At 36.7% G+C, this 22,011-nt stretch overlaps 1 protein-coding gene across 5 annotated transcripts in view; it reads right to left on the bottom strand.

The window, feature by feature from the left end:
* Eml6 (EMAP like 6) overlaps positions 1 to 22,011 on the bottom strand; it is a 243,002-nt gene that overhangs the window by 140,850 nt on the left and 80,141 nt on the right. For all 5 annotated transcript variants that reach the window (XR_007348069.1, XM_015479665.2, XM_048804336.1 and 2 more), the window contains exons 2-3: positions 6,295 to 6,454; positions 3,480 to 3,578 (exon numbers count right to left, since the gene is read on the bottom strand). Coding sequence is in view for 4 of the 5 variants with exons in the window: in XM_015479665.2 (XP_015335151.1) it covers positions 3,480 to 3,578; positions 6,295 to 6,454 (259 nt within the window). In the remaining variant the exon portion in view is untranslated. The remainder of the gene's footprint in view (positions 1 to 3,479; positions 3,579 to 6,294; positions 6,455 to 22,011) is intronic.

Consider the following 22,011-nt stretch of genomic DNA (forward strand, 5'->3'; position numbering starts at 1 on the left):
GTCAGGTACAGCTAACTCTTCACCACCTCATGTCTACTTACCTTTGGCCTGAATAGAGAGGTAATTAACCCCAGAACTGGGAACTAGTATCATATTTTATTTTTGTTCATCTGGGGTAAACAAATTCTCATGATTTAGGGTAATTTTTAAACCAAATTTCTACCTTTATTTGCAGTGCAGATAAAACACTTTGGAGACAGTTTTTCAATAAAAATTAAAAGAATTATAAAATGCTTCCTTTTAGCTAGGAAAATTTTTGTCAACTACAACTTAATGTGGCCAACATCTTCTAATCATCACAGAATGTGAGACAAAGTTAGTTATCTGACACTAATTAGCCCACCTAAAATAGTCCTTTAAACCTTCATTTTAATTTGACCCAAAATACTCACATTTCCAATTCTCAAAGGAACTGAAAACACAGGAGCTAATCTTATTTGTCATTCTTTAAAAGCTACCAGAGAGTCTACAGGGAGTTCCATTTCCATTTTGGAGACAGGGAAGAGAGGTCCACCAACACTGAAAGTCAAATGTGTCTATCCTGTTGTTTAAAATGTGTTTTTCCAGGATTCATTCAAAACACTCTCATTAGGTGGTTTTGGAATAGAGTCCAAGAACCTGAACTTTTACACAGTCTCCAGGAGATTCTGATGCAGGTGGTCCATGGACCACATTCTGTGAAGTACTCATAAGGGGAAGGGAACAATTGTCAGGGACAAAGTCTAGACAAGCGAAGGAACCTAAGCCACTAGCTTGTCATCACCTAGAAAGGAGTAATTATGGGCTCTAGAAAGTGCACTAAAGAAAAAGGACTTGGTCCAAGGATTCGTTTTTCCCTATTTGAGCTCAGTCCCAGCATCTCTAACCTTAACTTCATTGTCTCCAAAATGGATAATTCTACCTCAGTTTGGTTATAAGTTAAGATGGGCTGGGGTTGTGGCTCAGTGGTAGAATGCTTGCCTAGCATGTGTGAGGCTCTGGGTTTGATTCTCAGCACCATATATAAATAAATGAATAAAATAAAGGCCTATCAACATCTAAAAAATATATATATAATATCAGTTAAGATAATGTAAATGAAATCACTTTGCAGGTTATAAAGCACCATATACAAATGTAATATGTTAAGTATTTTAGTGACTAAAATAATCTTGAAGTTAATCATAAGCAACCAATAACTCATACTGGCACCAATAATAAAGACATCAGTAATAAAGAACAAACTATGTGATACAAATTAACAGGGCCTAGGGACAGTGTAAGGTATTTCCTTAAAGCAATCTGGACTCATTTCTCACTAGACTAACACTGCACTTTTTACAATCTACCCCCAATTGGAAAATATAACTGAGCAAAAAGGACAGTCATTGAGATCAGATGAGCTGGTCACGTGACATGTTACAAGCAGCAACTTAGAGAAATTAAAATTTAACTGAACAGAGGCCTTTACAAACTGGACAGCCCTCAGGACCAGCATAGATTCAGGAGCTCCATTCTGAAACATATGCAGGCAGGACACATAAGTCAGGTACCAATAGCTCAGATGGTGCTAGAGCTTGGCTTTTGCCTCATTTACCCATGGTCTGCTCGGTTGGCAGCCTGCAATTCACTGAAGCTCAGCTGCTATGATAGGCTGAGCCTCAGTTATTTGTTTCAAAAGTACACTTCTAAGTTAGGTTTTTGGTTTGTAGATTGGTAGGGACTTAAGACATGGAGGCAGGGTCAGGCCAAATTTAGTTTAACAGGAATTTAACAACACACTAAAAGCACTTTATATATGCAAAGGTATAGAAAGTTTGTATACAAAGGTCTGCACATTAGGCCATTTTTCTAAGTAAGGATATTTTACTGTATTTACAACACTTTTTTCCAAGGCAATAGGTTCAAAAGTCTAACATATAGTATATTAAACCAGGCTAATACAGTATATTAGATCAGGCTGTATAAAATGATGCAGAATTAGAAGTAGTAATTTCAGAATTACTTAGAAATTACATGAAGTTTGTTTTCATCAGAGTTGGCTAGGGCATCCCAATCCTGTGTACTGGGTCTGAAGTCCACTTTTGGTAATCACTGTCTGTTCATGTATTAATCCAGTCCAACACAACTTGCAAGATATGTATGATAGGATCACAGTATGAGCAGGAAAAGTAGCAACCAAAACTCAAGAACTGAAATATTTCAACCTAAATATTTCATTAAGTACTAAGTATCTATTAAACTCAGATCCCTGGGGCCAGGGGAAAAGCTCAGTGGGACAGTGCTTGTCCAGCATATACAAGGTCCTGGGTTCAAACCTCAGCACTGAAAGAGAAAAAAAAGAAATAAAATCCTTGAGGGTAAAGTCCTTTTGTTACTATGCAGTGAAATCTCTCTAGGGGATTCTACATGCAGCTAGGGTTGGGATCCACTGAATCAAAGGGGCCCCAGTCCTTTTTCAACACTTAAATTATATTGCTTGTCACTGCTAGGTTTTGTGAAGACCTGTTCCTGGAGAGGAATTTGCAACAGCTGTGAAGTCCCTTCATAACTATACATCTCCAGATGAACGTAACATTCTTATAAAATATTTTCAGAGTTCCAATTATGCAAGAGATAATGAACTTAAAGTTTAATTATGGCCTCATTCTATATAGAAAGATAATTATATTGTATAGAAACACAAAACAACTAGAGATTCAAGGTAAGATATTCATGCAAATTCATTTTTCTTTTAAACTAGAAAGCAAGACAAGAAAGGAGTCGAATTATTCAAGTATGCAAGACAATGGAGAAATTTGAATTCTGACCAGTTGTGTGCATATAGCTGCCCATTCTTTACCTTGCCAGCCATGACTACTTGGAATTATCATTTCTCATCACACTGACTTCAATATGAATGGTAATCAGGCCACATGTGCATTCAACATTCTCAAATATAACAATCACAAAATTGTCATTACGGTCATTTAAAATTAAAATGCATACCCTTATAATCGTGAATATTTCTAGCAATTATTTCCATGTCTAAATGAATACATCTAAACTACATATATAATTTAAATTTTAATTCTATTTTTATTTTAGGAAGAAGTCAAGTGCCAGCATCAAAAATTTGCTTTAGGGCTGGAGTTGTAGCTCAGTGGTAGAGCACTTGCCTCGAAACTTATGAGGCACTGGGTTCAATCCAGCACCACATAAAAACAAACAAAGGCATTGAGTCTATATACAACTTAAGAAAAAACAGATTTAAAAAAGTTTCTTCATCTATGAAAAGCAGTAGAAATTCAAAGTATGTGATCTCTAGAAGCAATGATGCTAACGTAGCACACTACATCATTAGTAAAAAGGAAATAATATGTTTATAAATTGACTTTGTAGGGGGAAAAAACCTACATGTAACACAATTTATTTTTTAGAAATATACTAATCTGAGAAGCAGTATCACAATTATGCTACAGTTTTGAAAACTGCATAGTTTGATCTAATAAAGGTCTTACCCGGTCGGAATGGCCAGTGGCTGAAGCCAGAAGTTTTCCCTTCCTCCAATCCCAAATGCAGACAGTGTTTTTGGCATCCAATCCCACAGAGGCTAAACGCTAAAAAAAAAAAAAAGAATAATTTAATATCTGAAAGTGATGTGAAGATTTCCTATTACTCATGTTTACTTTCAACAAATAGTGATTTCTTCCTATAGGATAGGCATTGAATTTCTTATAAATTGATTTCTTGAAATCCATTCTAAACACAGAGCAAAAGGTATTATAATACATGACTTCCATTAGTAGGTACCAAAATTTTAAAAAAACTAAAAGCCACTGCTCATATGTCCTTTTGAAAAAAAGGAAAAACATATTCAAACTCTCACAAGGTCCTGAAAGATCAGCAGAAGTTATAGGACCTGGACTTGAAGGCAAGGGATAAATTTTTAATTTTTTTTAATTTAAAATCTTAATGTCAGACCTAGGGAACCTCAGAGATTTTAAAACATGTCTTTAAGAAAGGTTTCTGCTGTAATTTTTCATCAAGGTTTCCAGCAATGGAAATAAGATGTGATTGTGCTTTTATCCATATAAGAAAATTAGAATGGGTGAATTCCACTCAGTTTTTAGTAGTAAAAAAAAAAAAAAAAAAGGCAGCTAAACATGGGAAAGGTAAGATTCTTATTTGAATGAAAAAAAGTCAAAAGAAATAGATTTTGTTCATTTGTAGTGACAGGTCCTATAGTTACCTACAAAAGCATTTTTTTGTTTTTAATTTTTTTTTTGGTTGTTGATAGACCGTTATTTAATTTATTTATATGTGGTGCTGAGAATCGAACACAGTGCCTCACACATGCTAGGCAAGTGCTCTACCACTGAACCACTTACCCCTAGATAAGCATTTCTATTGCCTTTTGTCAATTGTGAACTAATGGGCCATTTATTGTTTTCTAAATATCATTTGGTTCCAGAGAACTCTGTCCAGGGAATATAGCAGACCTGAAGCAATAGGCATCAACAAGCCGTGAAATCCATAATTGTAAACAAATAAGAGGTTATTTTTCTCAATTGACAGTTGCCTATCCGCAATCCACCCATCCCACCCTTCAAAATAAAGCCCTAAGGGAATAGCTGGGATTCTAAATGAAATAACATGTACCAAGAACTGATAGTTAAAGATGGATCACCCTCCACTGCATTACATTTTCTTGTTATATTTCAGAACAAATTTTAGATGTTTGCTTGAAGTAATGAGATTAGAGAATGTGCATATAGATACACATAGAAGCACAAATTTACACTTATACATACATATGCATCCTGACACATTCATTCCATTTAATCAGGAAGTCAATAAAACCGCAAGCCTGAACAAATTATCACTACCCAGCTGCCACTGCTCTTTAGATGTGGCACTATGACGGAATGTATGCATCATTCTGACAAAACTGAATGAGGTTACCAACTAGTAAAATTAAAATCACATATGTCAGGGGCCTACATATATAATAAATCTAGCGCTAGAAAAAATAACGACTAAATTTGACTGAATAATGACTAAACTAGCAGAAAACACCAAGTAAATGTGAATTATTTAAAAAGAAGTCAAACCTGGTCACCTCCTATAATTACTGAATTTTCTATAAACTCCTAGTTGTCAAGCTTCTGTGAATAATATCCCAGATCATTTCATGGCACTGATTTACAAAACCAAGTCCAAAATTTACCAAAAACTGAATTGAAGGAATTAACTGACATAAGATGATAAAGACAAAGGAAGGGTGGCAAAGGCACATGGAGAAGCACAGCCTTAGCAGGAAGGCACATGCAGTGGCAGCCAGGAATGACCTGTTTCCATCCTTTACTGTAACATATTAACATCTTTTCTGGTAAGCGTTGCTATAGATCCAGTGAAGGGGGGATATCTTTGTTGTAGAGACTGGGAAGGTTTCACAAGGACCCTTGAAGTGTCTTCAAAGAATGGTTCTCTTCAAGGGGCCACGCAAGTAAGCAAAGCACAAGACCTGGCAGAGGAATCTTACTAACTTGTCCAATTTGATTACTTTGGAACTTGGAGCTAAGGCTAGAAAAGTCAGTTAACCTAGAGGCCCATCTACAAAGTGTGGAATTCATTCAGTGGTACCCTGAGATTGTATTGGTTTTAAAGAATGGTTCAACGCTTCCTTCAGTTGATGAAAAGCGTTATCAAGAAACTAAGAGGGGACCAGAAGTTACTTAAACTAAATTGGACATGGCTCTAATTTGGAACTTAGTGGGCAGTGGCACTGAGAATGGGAAGGGGAGAATGAATGTCAGAGTTATTATAAGGAAACTTGAAACTTATAAATACGCAGGAATTGATGACTGGGAATGGTGGGGAAAAGGAGTCAGAAATGACCTCAAGGTAAAGAGTCAAAGAGAATCTTCTCAGTGGATTATTAGGTGATGTTACCTTCTGAAATCAAGGGGTAGAACATGATGCTCAGGACTTGAGGTCTGCAAAAATGGCTTGGTCCAGTCCTTATTCTAAGGGGGAAGCTACAATGGATGTCAAAATGGAATTGCTGAATCATGGTGGGCCTACCTTCATAAGCTCATGACTTCTTCTATGGAGGTTTTTTTAAACCAGACAGTGGAACTGGGGAAACCAACGCTGGTGCATATATACAGAGCTTGATAACAGTACAACAAGTTTGGAAAAGGGCCAAAGCTGTGAGGAATTCAAGGAAGAAGGCTGCCAAGAGAAGCCAGCAAAGGTTGGCTATTTGCCTTCTAATTTTAGGTGAATTGTAAAAAGTAATTAAGGAAAACATAAACAGAGAAAGATACACACCTGTCCATCTGAGTCGAAAGCCAAGCAGGCAACTCCATGTGTGTGAACATCTTTGAGAATAGACACAGTCTGGACATTATAGGAATCCCATATGCAAATATACGGCTCCTTCCCAACTTGGCCAGTTGCAATGAGAGTTTTATCTGGGTGTAAGGCAAGGCTGAAAGAGAAAAATGTCCTCTTTTTACATCTTCCAATTACATAAAAGACAGACAGTGATCATCTTTTATTCAAATTTGTTTCTCATTTTAAATCATCTAATGAGCTGATTTCAAAACCAAGAGTCTAAGGTATCCCAAAGTAATTAATTACCTGATGGGTCCAAGTTGAAATGTTTAGCTTTGGTAAAGAGAGGTTTAGTACAATTTGATGATTTCATCTGATCTTACCTATTTGGTTACCTTGTAAAGCAGATACTATTATAATTCTCCAATTAGAAAATCTGTATGAGTCTATAATGCTTTATATGATGATGGGTACTTACAAAACACTGCTCTACTTTCAAGCTAGCTTTTGACTTAAATTTGATGGGGGGAACACTGTTGCTAGGAGAAAATTCACTTTTCCAATCAATTAAACCTGCCTGCAGGAACACTGCATACTGTCCTCATTAGGATTTCAAAGCACGGACAGGTCCCAAAGTGAAGTGCTGTTTCTGAGGCCATTGTCATAGATTATGCATTTTAAATGAAAATTTCCATTTTACATAAATTACTGTGACACCAAGAGAACTGCCAATTACTAGGCTGGTGGTTTTTTGTAGCAATTTTCCTCAGTAGTCCAATCAAAATAAAACTTTGTCAAAAAATTGAAGGAATCTGTAGCAGTCAAGAGAGAAAGGTTATCATCATTATTCCTAGGTGAGAAATCACTATAATGTTTCAAATTCATTGCATGAAGAAGTTGTGCCTTCTAAAAACATGTGTTAGAATTTTAAAAAATAAAAACAAAAAAGAGCACATTACCCAAGGAAACTGATAATTCTGAAATACAATGTCTCACAAATTCAACTTTCAGTATCTGCTCAGTGAAGAAAACTAGACTTAAGAGTCTACTCTTAGATGTGTACTCTTATTAATTTCCATATGTTATTAAGTATATGCTCTGGAATAGGACACCTGGATTTGCCTATTGGCTGCCTCTTACTATCTCTGGTTTCTATGGACAAATTAATTTTTTAGGGGCAAATTGCTCTCTTTTGCTTGCTTTCCTCATCAACCAAATGGAGATACTATATAGAAATAGATGATGTAATCAATCTAAAGCATTTACTACAGTGCCCAGCACAGACTGAGCACAGTACAAGTTTCATCATCATCAGCTGTGTGACTGGAATTATATAGGTATGAGCAACACATGCATGTCTGTTTGATTTTGAAAGGGCATGTTGCACCCAAACAGTTTTAAATGCCAGTTAGACATGTACAAGTGTCTTCTAGAAAATATCCTTGAGGATCTTTATAAGGAAGTAATATTAAAAAAAGGAAACTCATTCACAACAGGTGAATGATAGGGCTTTGAAACTTTCTAAGCTTGTAGTACCTTTTAGCAATTAGAGTTGTTAGGAGATGATAGACAAAGTATAAAAGGAGCCTCCAAGTCTGTTTTTTGGGGATATATCTGGTAGATGGCTTATAAGTATGATAATTTTCCATTACTAAAAAAACTGAGATAACTAATTTAAGGAGAGAATAGGTTTATTTTGGCTGTTTCAGAGGTTTCAGTCCTTTATCAACTGGCCCCATTCCTTTGGCCAACTGCATGATGCAGCAGCACATGATACAGAGTAACACATCATGATTGGGAGAAGCAAACCGAAGTGAAAGAGGAAGGGCTCTTCCCCCAATGGTCTCCCACCAGGTCCCAACACCTCTCAACAGCCCCCAGGGAGCAGGTGTTCACTACCTGGACCTTTGGGAAACACTTCAGATGCAAACTACAACAGGAAATGTCCTAGCAAACTGCAGGAAGATTAGAAATGCCATTCATGTGTCATTAAATGAAGTGGCTGGAGGCTGTCTATGAAAACCCTGTGACAAACTGGTATATTTTATTTCATTAACTCATTAAACAAAACTAAGGATTGGGTATGTGAGATATAGTGTAATAGATATATAAACAGAAAAGACCCTGCCTGTGTTTCACAGAGCCCACCTTAAGGAGGACAGACATATAAAGAAATCATTATATAATATCATATACATGTACGCATGCCCACACATACAATGACAGAGCAAGAGGGAACATGGAGAGACCAGCTACCCAGGATATTAGAGAGAGCTTAACTTCATATAAAAGACAAGATGCAAAAGGGGATTCATGGGAAAAGACAATTGGGCACAAAATGAGATGGGTCCAGCAGGCAAGGGCAGCTGATGAAAGTCCACTTAACCAGGCTGGGAAGTTAGATCACCACCAACTATTACAAGCATGTTTCACAGTAAAAGGCAAAGGACAGATATGTCATGGGTATTCATGGGAGAGGCAAAGAAATCAGCTAGGAACTCTGGGGGAGATAATGAAATAAGATAGGTAAAGGATGAATCAGGAGCTTTTAGAGAAAGAAAGAAAGAAAGTTTAGAATGTTTGAGGTTAAGGAAAAACATGAGCATGTCAAAGTCAATAGAAGTTTTTGGCTTGGGCAACAGGGTTTTGTGACACACAGAGTATACTAGAATCTGAAGCCTGTGAGTCTGACTTTGGGAAAAGTGGTCTTAATTCCATCCAATTTTTAGTGGGGAAACCAAGGAGATGTCCTCAGGTGAGCACTGGAGTCCTAAGGGCTATGAATAAGAGGATTTGACTGAGTGCATACTTAATAAAAGCAGTTGTTTTCCAACACTAAATAGTTCCTAGAACATGATATGGCAGAGTAAGCATTAAATACCTGCAGAAGGGAGCAATATGGTGTAATCGAGGCATCCAGAAATTGTTCACAGGACAGACTAAAGCAACAGGCATACAACCATACATGCAGGTTAAGTAGCAGCGGGCGAGTACCAGAAATCAACAGCAGAGAGATCAAGACCTGGTGAAATTCATAAACTAGCAATTACAGCAAGAGAAATGGAGAACCCCAGCACCTGGTAGAAGCACCACATCCAGGAGAAGGGAACTTTCTAAAAGTGAAAGAGAAAGTTGAAGGATGGTGCAGAAGTCTATACCCTACAGACATACAGCCTAAAGCAAGAAGAGATCTGGAATCTGCCCAGCAGGTTAAGCTTAGAGAAGTTCACTGCAACCCCCTTGAGAAGGGTCCTATTGTCTGAAACTGAACTGCTTTGTGGTTCAGAAGCCCCAGCATATTCATATCTCCTGGACCCTGTGGACACCCTACTGCGTTGGCTGGGCAGTGGTAGACTCAAGAGTCTTGGTTCAAGGGAGTGACTGGAACACAAGCCTGCTGAGAGTTCTATTCTGTAGGTCTTGATGCAGAGAAAAGCATAGGATACTGCCCTTTGGAGTCAATGGACAGAGGGGTCTGCCCTTTGAGATTTGGGGAAAGAATAGTCAGCTGTGATTTTGCCCAGGAGCCAGGATTAAAGACACCAGAATTGAGGATGACAGATCCTGCAGTTCCTTTACCCCATTCCAGCACAGAACTTGGTGGTTTGGTTGCCCCCTGTGCCTTTGAGGATCTCTCATGGTGGAGGAAGGGAAAGTCACATTTAAAGTCAAACCCATTGAACTAACAGCAGATTTCTTAGAAGAAACCCTAAAGGCCAGGAGGACATGATGGATGCATTTCAAATCCTGTAAGAAAGCAACTGTCAACCAAGATTACTATGCCCAGCAACATTATCCTTCAGAATCAACAAAGAAAATCCTTCCAAGAAAAGAATAAACTAAGGGAATTCATGACCACCAGACCAACATTTCAAAAGAGGCTTAGGGAAAATTTACACCTCAAAGAGGAAGAAAGATAATCACCATCATGACAGCACATGGAAGAATCAATCCCATTAGAAGAGATGTACAAATGAGAAATGAAACATTATCAATAAAGTAAACTATCAAACTTAAAAGACGAATAAAAACAAAGAATATGAAAAATAACCAGAAAAAAAAATCAATAAAATGACAGGAAAAGTCTATACTTTTCAGTAATAACCAAATATAAATGGTATTAATTCTCTGATGAAAAGACCAAGTGTGATGGCGCGCACCAATACACCCAGCAACTAGGAGGCTGAGACAGGAAGATCAAAAATTCAAGGCCAATCTTGACAACTTAGTGAGACTGTCTCAAAAACAATAAGTAAAACATCCCCGGGAATGTAGCTCAGTGGTACATCAATCCCCAGTACTCCCCCCTTTCAAAAAAAAAAAGAAAGAAAGAAAAGAAAAGAAAAGAAAAAACCCAACAGACTGCATGAATGGATTAAAAATAAGAACCAACAATACCCTGTCTCTTAGAAACTTGCCTTATGTGCAAAGATATTCAGACAGAAGGTGAAAAGATGGTATATTAGTCAGCTTTTCATCACTGTGACCAAAATATCTGACAACAACTTAGAAGAGAAAAAGTTTATCTGGGGCTTAGTTTCAGGGTCCTTCCATGGTCAGACAACTCCACTGCTCTGGGTCTGAGATGAAGCAGAAGAGCATGGTAGGGGAAAGCTGCTCAGCTCATGGCAGCCAGAAGTAGAAAGGAGAGCAGGAGCAAGAAACCAAATATAATCCTCAAGGGCACATTCCCCATGACCTACTTCCTCCAGTCACACCGTACCTGCCTACAGTTACCATTTGTAATCCATACAAAATTATTAATCCATCAGATGTATTGATTTACCAGTTAGGTCATAACTTTGATAATCTAATTATTTCATATCTGAACTTTCCTTCATTGTCTACCATTAACTTTTGGGGGGGACATCTCATCCAAATAACAGACGGAAAATCATGTGAATGGAATTCGAAAGCAAGCAGGAGTAGCTGTACTTATATCTAACAAAATAGACTTTAAGACAAAATCAGTAGACAAAGGAGGTTACTATATATTTATCAAGGGAAAAATTAATCAAGAAGACATGATGATTATAAATTTATATGCACCAAACATTGGAGCACCCATTATATAAAATAAACAGCACTAGATGTAAAGGGAGAGAAAGACCCAATACAGTAACATAATAGTGGATGATTCTAATACTGCATTCTCACCAATAGATAGATCATCTAAGACCAAAAAAAAAAAAAAATAACAAACATCAGAGCTAAATTTTACTACAGATTGAGTAGACTTAACAGACATCTGCAGAATATTTCATTCAATGGCTGAAGAGTACATATTCTTTTCATCAGAGCATGGAGTTTTTTTTTTCCTGAAATACTAGGCCACAAAATCTTAACAAATTTTAAGAAACTGAAATAACATCCTGTATCTTCTCTGATCACAATGAAATGAAGCTAGAAATCAACAAGTACAGAAATTATACAAACACATGGAGACTGAAGAACACATTTTCAAAAAACAGTTTTTCGTTGCAAGTCAGAAAAAAAATTAAAAATCTGTTGAGTCAAATGAAAATGAAACAGAACATACCAATACAAATGTGGGATAAAGCAAAAGCAGTACCAAGAAGGAAATTTACAGCAATGAATGCCTACATTAAAAAAAAAAGCAAATCTTAAACAACTAATGATACATTTCAAGGTCCTAGAAAAGCAATAACCAAACAAACTCAAAATCAGTAGAAGGAAAGAAATAAGATCAGAACAGGAATAAATGATACAGAGACTGGAAGAACATAAAAAAAGATCAAAAAAGCAAAGCTGGTTCTTAAAAAAAAAAAGTTGATAATCCTTTCTCTAATCCAAAAAGAGAAGACCCAAATAAATAAAATTACAGGTGCAAAACAGACATTACAACTAATAACCACAGAGATTCAAAAGATCATTAGGGAATATTTTGAGGAACTACATGTTAATAAGTTGGAAAGTCTAGAAGAACTGAACAAGTTTCTAGACACACATGACCTACCAAAATTGAATCAAGAGGATATAAAAAACCTAAATAAACCAGTAACAAATAATGAGATTAAATCAGGAATAAAAATTCTCCCAACAAATGAAAGCCCAGAGGATGACTTCACTGCTGAATTTTATCAAACTTTTAAAGAGGAACACCAGTGATTCCAAACTATTCCATGAATAATGGAAAGAACCCTTCCAAACTCATTCTATGAGGCCAGAATTACCCTGCTATCAAAACCTGACAAGGACACATACACACACACACACACACACACACAAAATGAAAGTACAGGCCAATATTCCTGATGAACATAGATTCAAAATTCTTCAATAAAATACTAGCAATTAGAATTCAATAGCACGTTAAAAAGATCATATACCATGAGAAAGTTGGTTTTATTCCAGATACAAGGATAGTTCAACATATGCAAATAGAGTAGATCACAACGACAGAATCAAGAATAAAAATTACAATCATCTCCATAGAAAAGGGAAATTGCATGGTAATGGAGGGAGACCCTCATTGTTATACAAAATTACATATAAGAGGTTGTGAGGGGAATGGGAAAATAAACAAGGAGAGATATGAATTACAGTGGATGGGGTAGAGAGAGAAGATGGGAGGGGAGGGAGGGGGGATGGTAGAGGATAGGAAAGGTAGCAGAGTACAACAGTTACTAATAGGGCATTATGTAAAAATGTGGATGTGTAACCGATGTGATTCTGCAATCTGTATTTGGGGTAAAATTGGGAGTTCATAACCAACTTGAATCTAATGTATGAAATATGATATGTCAAGAGCTTTATAATGTTTTGAACAACCAATAAAAAAAAACTAAAAAAAAAAAAAACAATCATCTCCATAGATTAAAAAAAAAGCATTTGATAAGATTTAACACCCCTTCATGATAAAGGTCTTGAAATTAGGTATAGAAGGGTCATGCCTCTGTATAACAGAAGCTATTATATGACAGACCCTTAGCCCAACATCATACTCAAAGAAGAAATGCTTTGTTTTCCCCCCAAAGATCAAGAACAAGACAAGTTGTGTCCACTTTCATCATTCTTATTCAATACGGTACTAGAAATTTTGGTCAGAGAAATTAGGCAAGAGAAAGAAAAAGGCACACAGATATGAGGTCAAATTATTACTTTTTGCAGATGATGTGATTCTAAAGACTCCCATCCAAAGACTATTCAAACTGATAAACTCAGAAAACTCTCAGGATACAAAAGTCAACATACAAAAATCTAATGTTTCTACACACCAAAAAATGAACACAGAAAAACATCATGAAACTAATCCCCTATACAATACCCATCCCCCCACACACACACACGGAATAAACCTAAGGACATAAAAGACCTGCACAGTGAAAATTACAAAATATTGAAGAAAAAACTTGAAGGAAACACTGAAAGGTGGCAAGACCTTCCATGTTCATGGACTATTACAGATTCAATGTAATTTCCATCAGAATAGCAGTGATATTCTTCACAGAACTAGGGGGGGGATACCAAAATTCACATGGAAGCACAGAAGACCTGGATAGCCAAAGCAATCTGAGCAAAAACAAAACAAAACTGTAGGCATCATAATACCTCAAAACATACTGCAGAGCCACAGCAACCAAATCAGTCTGGCATTCGCATAAATAACAGACACATAAAAACAAACCAATGGAACAGAATGAGGACCCAGAAGTAAGTCCATACATCTTCAACCAACTGATTTCCAACAAACTGCCAAAAATATACACTGAAGAAAGAAGAACCTCTTCAACAAATAGTACTGGGAAACTGGATCACATATAAGATTGAAATTAGACCCCCATCTTTTACCCCATACAAAATCAACTCAAAATGAATCAAAAACCTCAATGTAGTAAGACCCAAAACTCTGAAAATACTAAAAGAATGTACAGGGAAAACTATCAAGATACTAGGTAGGACTGCAAATTGATGCAACCACTATGGAAAGCAGTATGGAGATTCCTTAGAAAACTTGAAATGGAACCTCCATTTGACTCAGTTATCCCACTCCTCAGTTTATACCCAAAGGACTTAAAATCAGCATATGACAGTGGCACAGCCACATTAATGTGTACGGCAGCTCAATTCACATAGCCAAATTATGGAACCAACATAGGTGCCCTTCAACAACAGATGAATAGATAAAGAAAATGTGGTGTATATACACAATGGAATATTACTCAGCTTAAAGAAGAATGAAATTATGGCATTTGCTGGTAAATGGATGGAGCTGGAGAATATTATGCTAAGCAAAAAAAAGCCAACCCAAAAGAAACCAAAGGCTGAATGTTTTCTGATATGTGAATGCTAATTCACAATAATGGGGGGGAGTAGACAAAACTAGGGAAAAATGGAGGTACTTTGGATTAGACAGAGGGGAGGAAGTATGAGGGTAGGAAGGATAGAATGCGTTGGACATTATTGCCCTATGTGCACATACGATTACATGACCTGTGTAACTCTACATCAGAAGAATGAAAAGTTATACTATACTCCATTTATATATGATGTTAAAATGCATTCTACTGTCATGTATAACTAATTAGAACAATTTAAAAAATTTAAAAACCTACCATGAGATTCCTTATCACCCAAGGAAGAGTGTCTATGATAAAAAACAACAATAAATGCTGGCAAGGATGTGAAGAAAAAAGAGGTCCCTTACACACTGTTGGTAAGAATGTAAATTAGTACAGCCACTACGGAAAACAGTGTGAAGGTTCCTCAAAAAAAAAAAAAAAACACAATTAATAGTATTCCCATATGATCCAGCTATCTCACTCCTGAAGGAAATGAAGGTAATATCTGAAGAGATACTGCATACCAAGTTTTGTTTTTCGTTTTTTGTTTTGTTTTGTTTGTTTGTACTAGGGATTGAACCCAGAAGCACTTAACCACTGAACCACATCCCAGCCCTTTTTATGTTTTATTTTGAAAGAGTATCACTAAGTTGCTTAGGGCCTTGCTAAGTTGCTGCTGAGGCTGGATTTAAACTCGCAGTCCTCCTGCCTCAGCCACCTGAATAACTGGGATTACAGGTATGTACCACCACACCCAGCATACCCATTCTTATTGTGGCACTAGTTACAATGGCTAACATGGAATCAACCTAGATGCCTGTTAACAGATGAATGGATAAAGAAAATGTGACATATACACACACTGGAGTATTTGCCATAGGAAGAATAGAATCCTGTCTTTTGTTTGGAAATGGATGGAATTTGAAGACATCATATTAAGTGAAATAAGCCAGACAAGCCTAGCATATTTTCTCTTATATGTGAATACTTTAAAAAAAAACTTCAAGTAGAGGAGGGACTCTTAGGAGCATGGAAGTGGGGGGCAGCAGGAAGAAGTAGTAGTGGAGGAAAGGGTACAATAAGATAAGTAGACATGATCAACGCATGATACATGTATGTATGAAAATATCACAGTGAATCCCACAGTTAAGGTTAGATCTCTATATTCAATTAGGAGATCATGATGGAGAGAATCACATCACCTGAATTCCTGGGCTTGTGGTAAGATTTCATGAGCTATAGCCAACTACTATGTCCTTCCATCAAGGAAATTATCCAAGTGGAGAGCACCATCATTACACAAAACATTTGCTCCCCCCTGGGTTTCTCATCCTCTTTACCATAACATACTGTTATGATTCTGTGACTAGAAGTACTAATACTACTTATATTTCAAGTCTATCTGCCAGTTCACAGTTCATAAACCCAACTCTTTGCTAAGAAAGCTTGTGCAAATTTTGCAAATTATTACAGCTACAACAGTAATGTCACAATATTAAGATTTTACACATTGACTCCCTTTCACCAAGGGTCTCAATAAAATGGAAGACTTATTTCACATCCACATAAAAGGTTTAGTGCCATTCTATTTTTCCTTTGGCTCTTAATTTATTGTGTTTATTGTATTATACACATGGCAACAACAGCAACAAAAAAAGGGATGGAGGTTTGAAAGAGCTGCTTTTCTCTGTATATGTATAAATCTAGTTCCACTGGGAAATCCCTTCTTCTGTTACCATAGCAATAGAAAGCACTGCAGAGAAGGACTTTCATCAACTATCTGGGAGAAGAAATTGATTTGTTTCTGTAACACGCCGCCGGGAGGGCAAAAGCATGTCTTCCTGATGTCAGATGAGATCAGGAAGATTTCCAAATATGTTGAGTAGGAGAGAAGATGAGGATTAATAGGATTGTAGAAAGAAGTAGGCTTGCTTTTGAGGTTGGACAAAAACCGCTAATCAACACTAATCATTCTTGACTACCTAAGGCAAAAAATATTTGAATACTTATTTCAAGTATAGCACTTAAAAAGTGTTGATGATTCTAACTTTACTTTGTGAAACCTCATTTCATTGTTGCCCAGGCTGCTTCAGTGATTCTTTGAATAACTGTTAGAACCATTAAAAAAAAAAAAAAAAACTACCAGAAAAGCATGAAAGCTTTCTCCCTCCATTTCTCTGCATATAACCTTGAGCAGCGCTTTCCAGTGTTAGAGGCCTACATGCATCAAGGTCTTTGGGCTGGAGAGTTCAAGGGCAGAGGGAAGGCCAACTACTTGTGGTTGAAGGGATGTGGACTGACCTCAGGGATGTGTTGTGTGAGGCAGGAAAGGCAAAGGAAGGCTTGAGCACAGTGGTCTGGAAGTAGAGAAGCCTCAGACAGGGATGGAGGTGGTCCAGTCCTGGTCCCCAGGAATGTACTTGGCCCTGGAGTACAGTACCACTGCAGGAACTGTGAGCTCTCCTAACAACAGGGAGATGGCCTCCCCTTCCAAGTGGTCCTGGGCAGCACAAATGGGCATGACAGTAACTAGGAGAGACCAGAATCCAGTCCATTTTCCTGAACCACGTAAGTACCTGTGCACTAGTTTAATCCATGGTTGAGCAGCATCCTTTAAATTGCACTTCTCAACAAACACAATGACTGAGATATCTACCGAGAAGTAATGTGATTTAGAGAAAGAAATTATAATCTTGCCTACTGAGTGCCACCTACTGCATCAGTACAGAACTATATTCCAGGAACAGCTTCACACCACATAAAAGGAGTTAAGTTAGGAGTGGTTTGGCTGCCTGAGATCAGAGCACACAGTGCATGGCTCGAGCTGGGTTGGACCAGCCAGCAAGGCCCGATTATTAAATTCCACCAACTTTATGTACCAACTGTTAAGCAGCCACTGTTAAAAATTAAGTTACATAAACTTACAATTAAATAAATGGTATTAAAAACAAAGGTAATATTATATTCATCATTTTGCTAATTATTTTTGCATTTTCCATTACTCTAGTTTTGAGGTTATTTATTGCTATCCCATTTGAATGGCAGAAATATCATAGAATGATGTGTTATATTGCTCCTCTTTTCCCAAGTTCATTTTCAATGTCATATTGGTAGCTTGAAATAAGCCATGCTAGGTGAATTTACATCATGGGAATCAACAAAAGCTCTGAATCAGGGCGTGGTTTATTATTCTGCTGATTGTGTAGACTTAGGAAATAGCATAAATGTTATCTGCTACACCATGTATAAAATTGAGAAAATATTTCAGTATTGAAACACCATACCGTTCAGAGAAGTTGCTCACATCACAGCAAATGATTTAAATCATTTAATCTTTGATTAAAGTTCCAAAACACTGCTTTGTTTTGTTTTTGTCTTAAATGGAACTTATCAATATTCATGTTAGAACTACACTCATTTGTCAATGATGTGAGAAACTTCTTTTCTGAATCATATAGTAATCAAGTGTTTAATTCCTCATTTGATTTTGCCAAATCATGGTTTAACTGCAACTATTGGTTGACCAGACTCAAAAATTCAGCAAAAATCTATGAAAGCAGGGACTGGGGCTGTTGCTCAGTGGTAGAGGGCTTACCTAGCATGTGTGAGTCACTGGGTTCAATCCTTAGCACCACATAAAGATAAAGGCATGCTGTCTATCTACAACTACCAATAAATAAATAAATAAAATCAATGAAAGCATTCTATAGGAATTGGCTAGCTATGTAGAATTTATAATAGAGTATTAAAATTTATAATATAATCCCATTATTTATAAATTGCATGCTATGTATCATTTATATCAGAAAATATGATAAACTTATGAAAATGTGTAATTTTTTTTCTCTTAAGCAGTTGTTAAACAGTTGCCAGCACATCACTAAAGTATGTTTTCTCCACTTTCTGGCCAAAATTCTTATAAATCATCTTTGGCAAATTACTCAACCTCTCTGTGCCTAGCTTCTCATCCATACAACAGTACCTACCTTGAAGAAGGTGTTATGTGGAGTTAATAAATCCTAAATCAGTGATTAGAACAGTTCTTAAAACAGTGAGCAGAATATAGGCATTATTATTATTATTATTATTATTATTATTAATTATTATTATTATTCTTTCCCACATGTAGAGAGACACATGAAACATATCCCTTATCCCAAGAACTGACATTCAAAGTCAAGGAAACACGTACATAGAGAGCTAGTTATATGAACTCAGGTATCTAGCAAGACTTTAAAATAAGACTATCCTCCTAGCAAGACTTTAAAATAAGACTATCCTCCTAGAATTAAACTGATTTAAAAAAAAAAAAACACTCGAAAAAGACAAAATGGGTTCTCCAAAGATGCCACACTAGGGAGAAAGCAGGTACAGGAAAAAGACAGGGTGTAAAAATCAAATCCAGTCATGAATGACAAGAGAGAACAGTACTGCTCTCCCAGAATCAAGACATCTGGGAGTAAAATGTTAATAAAAGTGGAATTCTACCAAAAAGCCTTTATAAAAAGGAGTCAGACTTAAGATAATATAGCACTGGCATAAGGATAGTTGAATCTAGAAATAAACACACGCTTACCTAGTCAATTGATGTCCAACAAAAGTGGTGAAGCAAGTCAATGCGTAAAGTACAGTTTGTCAACAGATAGTGCTGAAATGATTGGATACCCATGTAAAAAAAAAAAATATATATATATATATATATCAAACCTCAATCTCAGCCCTCATCAAATATACAAAAATTTTCTCAAGTGTACCAACAAGAACTAAAATATACAACAAAGAAAAATATATAAGGGAAAAACCTTTGTGACATTTGAAAGATAATAGTTTCTTAGAGGAAAAAAATAAGGATGAACCATATGAAAAATATGGATAAGTTGGAATTCAAAAATCAAAATTTCTGGTTTTTGACAGATACCATTATAAAAATGTAAAATATAAAGACAAGCCACAAACAGGGAGAAAAAAAATCACCAAGAACTTGTACCCAGAGTATATAATGATTACTACTTAATAACACAGGCCCACTTAAAATATAATCAAATGACTAGAACATGTCAATGATGATTAAAATAAAAGAGACTGACAAAGCCAAGTGTTGCTGAGGGTGTCCACCAACTGGAATACATACACATTGCTATTAGAAATGCAATATGCTGTCATTTTGGACGGTAGTTTGGTATTTCCTTTTAAAGTTAAATATACACTTACTTGTGTTTGACGTAGCAATTCCACTCCTGGGTATTTATTTACCCAAGAGAAATAAAAGTAAATAACTAAACCAAGACTTGTTTATAAATTTTTATAGTGGCTTTATTTATAATAGTCAGAAATTGGAAATAATTCAAATGCCCAAAAGAAGTGAATGGATAAACAAATTATTGTATATTTATGTAATGAAATTGTTCTTTGCAAAAAAAAGGAAATGAACTGCTGACATACACAGCATGGATGAATGTCAAAAACAGTATACTGAACAGAAGAATAATCTAGAGCATTCAGAATAATCAAGTCACTAACGTCTTCATCATATAGATGAAGAACTAAGAGGTGCTATCTCTAATGGATAAACCAAAAGTATACAGATGTGAAAATGTAACCTAAAGATGCAAGATAAATTTTAAGGAAATAAAAGATATAAAACCACCCTTTAAGGAGGAGAAAAAAGGATTAAGAATGGTATATGTAAGCTCCATCTTCATGTGTTTTAAAGGTTAATCATGTCTGAAGTGGGTAAATCAAGAAACAGCCATCAATCATACTGTTCTAAACATGTGGAAATAACCACCAAAAAGAACAGTCACAAAGGACTGAAAATGTTCCTCTGGAAAGTAGATTAGGGATGGAAAAGGGCAGGGTGGTGCAGGGACAGTTTTTCATTATAAGGCTTTCTGTAACTTTTTAATTGTATGTCTATATTGCCTTGATAAATAAAAGATTAAATCAAATAAAAGTGATCCTAAAGAAACAAAAATATCTCCCCTACAAACACACACAAAGAAGGCATCTGGTGATTCAGAAGTCTTCCACGGGCAAGAAGTCAGAAGGGAAGTCTGATATCAGATTTATCTACCCCCAGATGTTCTCATCAGTATAACTGTTACTGATAAAATGAATTTGATCAGCATGGCTAGTCTCACGGTGCATTCTTTGAAAAAGAAGCACTGCCTAAGATTGTAACACAACAATTTGCTAATGAGAAGTTTCACTAATGAGAGGGGTCTATGCGAAACCCAGCTTTCTAGATCTATTCATCTCTCTTTTCCCTTCTTTAAGCAAGGAGCATGACTCAAGCATTGAGGGTTATATCTGGCAGAAGTCCTGTTCATTTAGGATAATTAAATATGCCAGTCATGTGTTCCAGTAAGGTCTGATTAAGTACTGTAGAGAAGTCATTAGTGAATCCATCTGGTCCAGGGGCTTTGCCAGATGGCAAACCGTTACTACCTCTATTTGTTCTGCTCCTGGAATATTGTACCTCTATTGTAGAGTAGCATGCAGTCATTTTCGGGGTAAGTCTTAATTTGCTTGTTTACATTATCAAGGGATTTGGAAAGTAGAAGGCAAGCTGAACAACTGCGTTAACACCACACCAACTGAGCAACAAGATTTCAAGGCTGTATTAAGTGGCCTAGTGAATTCACTATTGAATTCAAAGTGATTTCATTGGTCTGCTTCCTCAGAATGTTCTGGAAGCATTTCAGATGGTGTCCCATAGGAGGGCACTGGGAGCAGTGAACAACATTTCACGTCCATGAGATTATTAGACTTCAAGACAAGAATCCTGGAAGAATTTCCTTCCTGTCGGGGCTCACTTAAATGGAAACACGGCCAGGTTTGATTTGTTTTTAATTACAAGGTTGCATAGCCTTGTGAAAGTACATTAAAATGACAATCTTAAAATGATGACAGTACATTGATCAGGTAGAATTAACCTCTGACTTACCAATCCCCTAACCAGTTGGGTCAAACACAAGGTATCCAAAGCACTGACAATGTTGACTTTAATATATTAATCACTTCACCAACTTGGGACAAAGATAAATGCTTAAACCCGAGTGCTAAGTGGGGGCTTGGAGTGGCTGGAGGAGTCTGAGGTGGTTTCACAAAGGCATGAGGCAAAGGTGAAGCGGGGAACAGAGCTCACCATTTCATTGCCACCCTCACTCCTGACCCTTTCACGAGATTGACTTCTCAGGCTAAGTGGTATATGTTAAATTGAAGCCCTACCCTTTTCTAATAAAGTCAGGCTCAACCATCCAATTGATGGGTTTGACTTTGATCAGACAACTCATATTCAGGACACTTGCCTCTGAGGGCTCCCGGGCCACCTGCTACCTGCAGACGCCACAGGATAGCAACTCGCACAGCTTTGGGTTTTATTTTACTCTTGGTTACTAACACCTCC

The sequence above is a fragment of the Marmota marmota genome, unplaced genomic scaffold, assembly GCF_001458135.2.
Source record: "Marmota marmota marmota unplaced genomic scaffold, marMar, whole genome shotgun sequence".
In the NCBI taxonomy this organism is placed as follows: domain Eukaryota; kingdom Metazoa; phylum Chordata; class Mammalia; order Rodentia; family Sciuridae; genus Marmota; species Marmota marmota.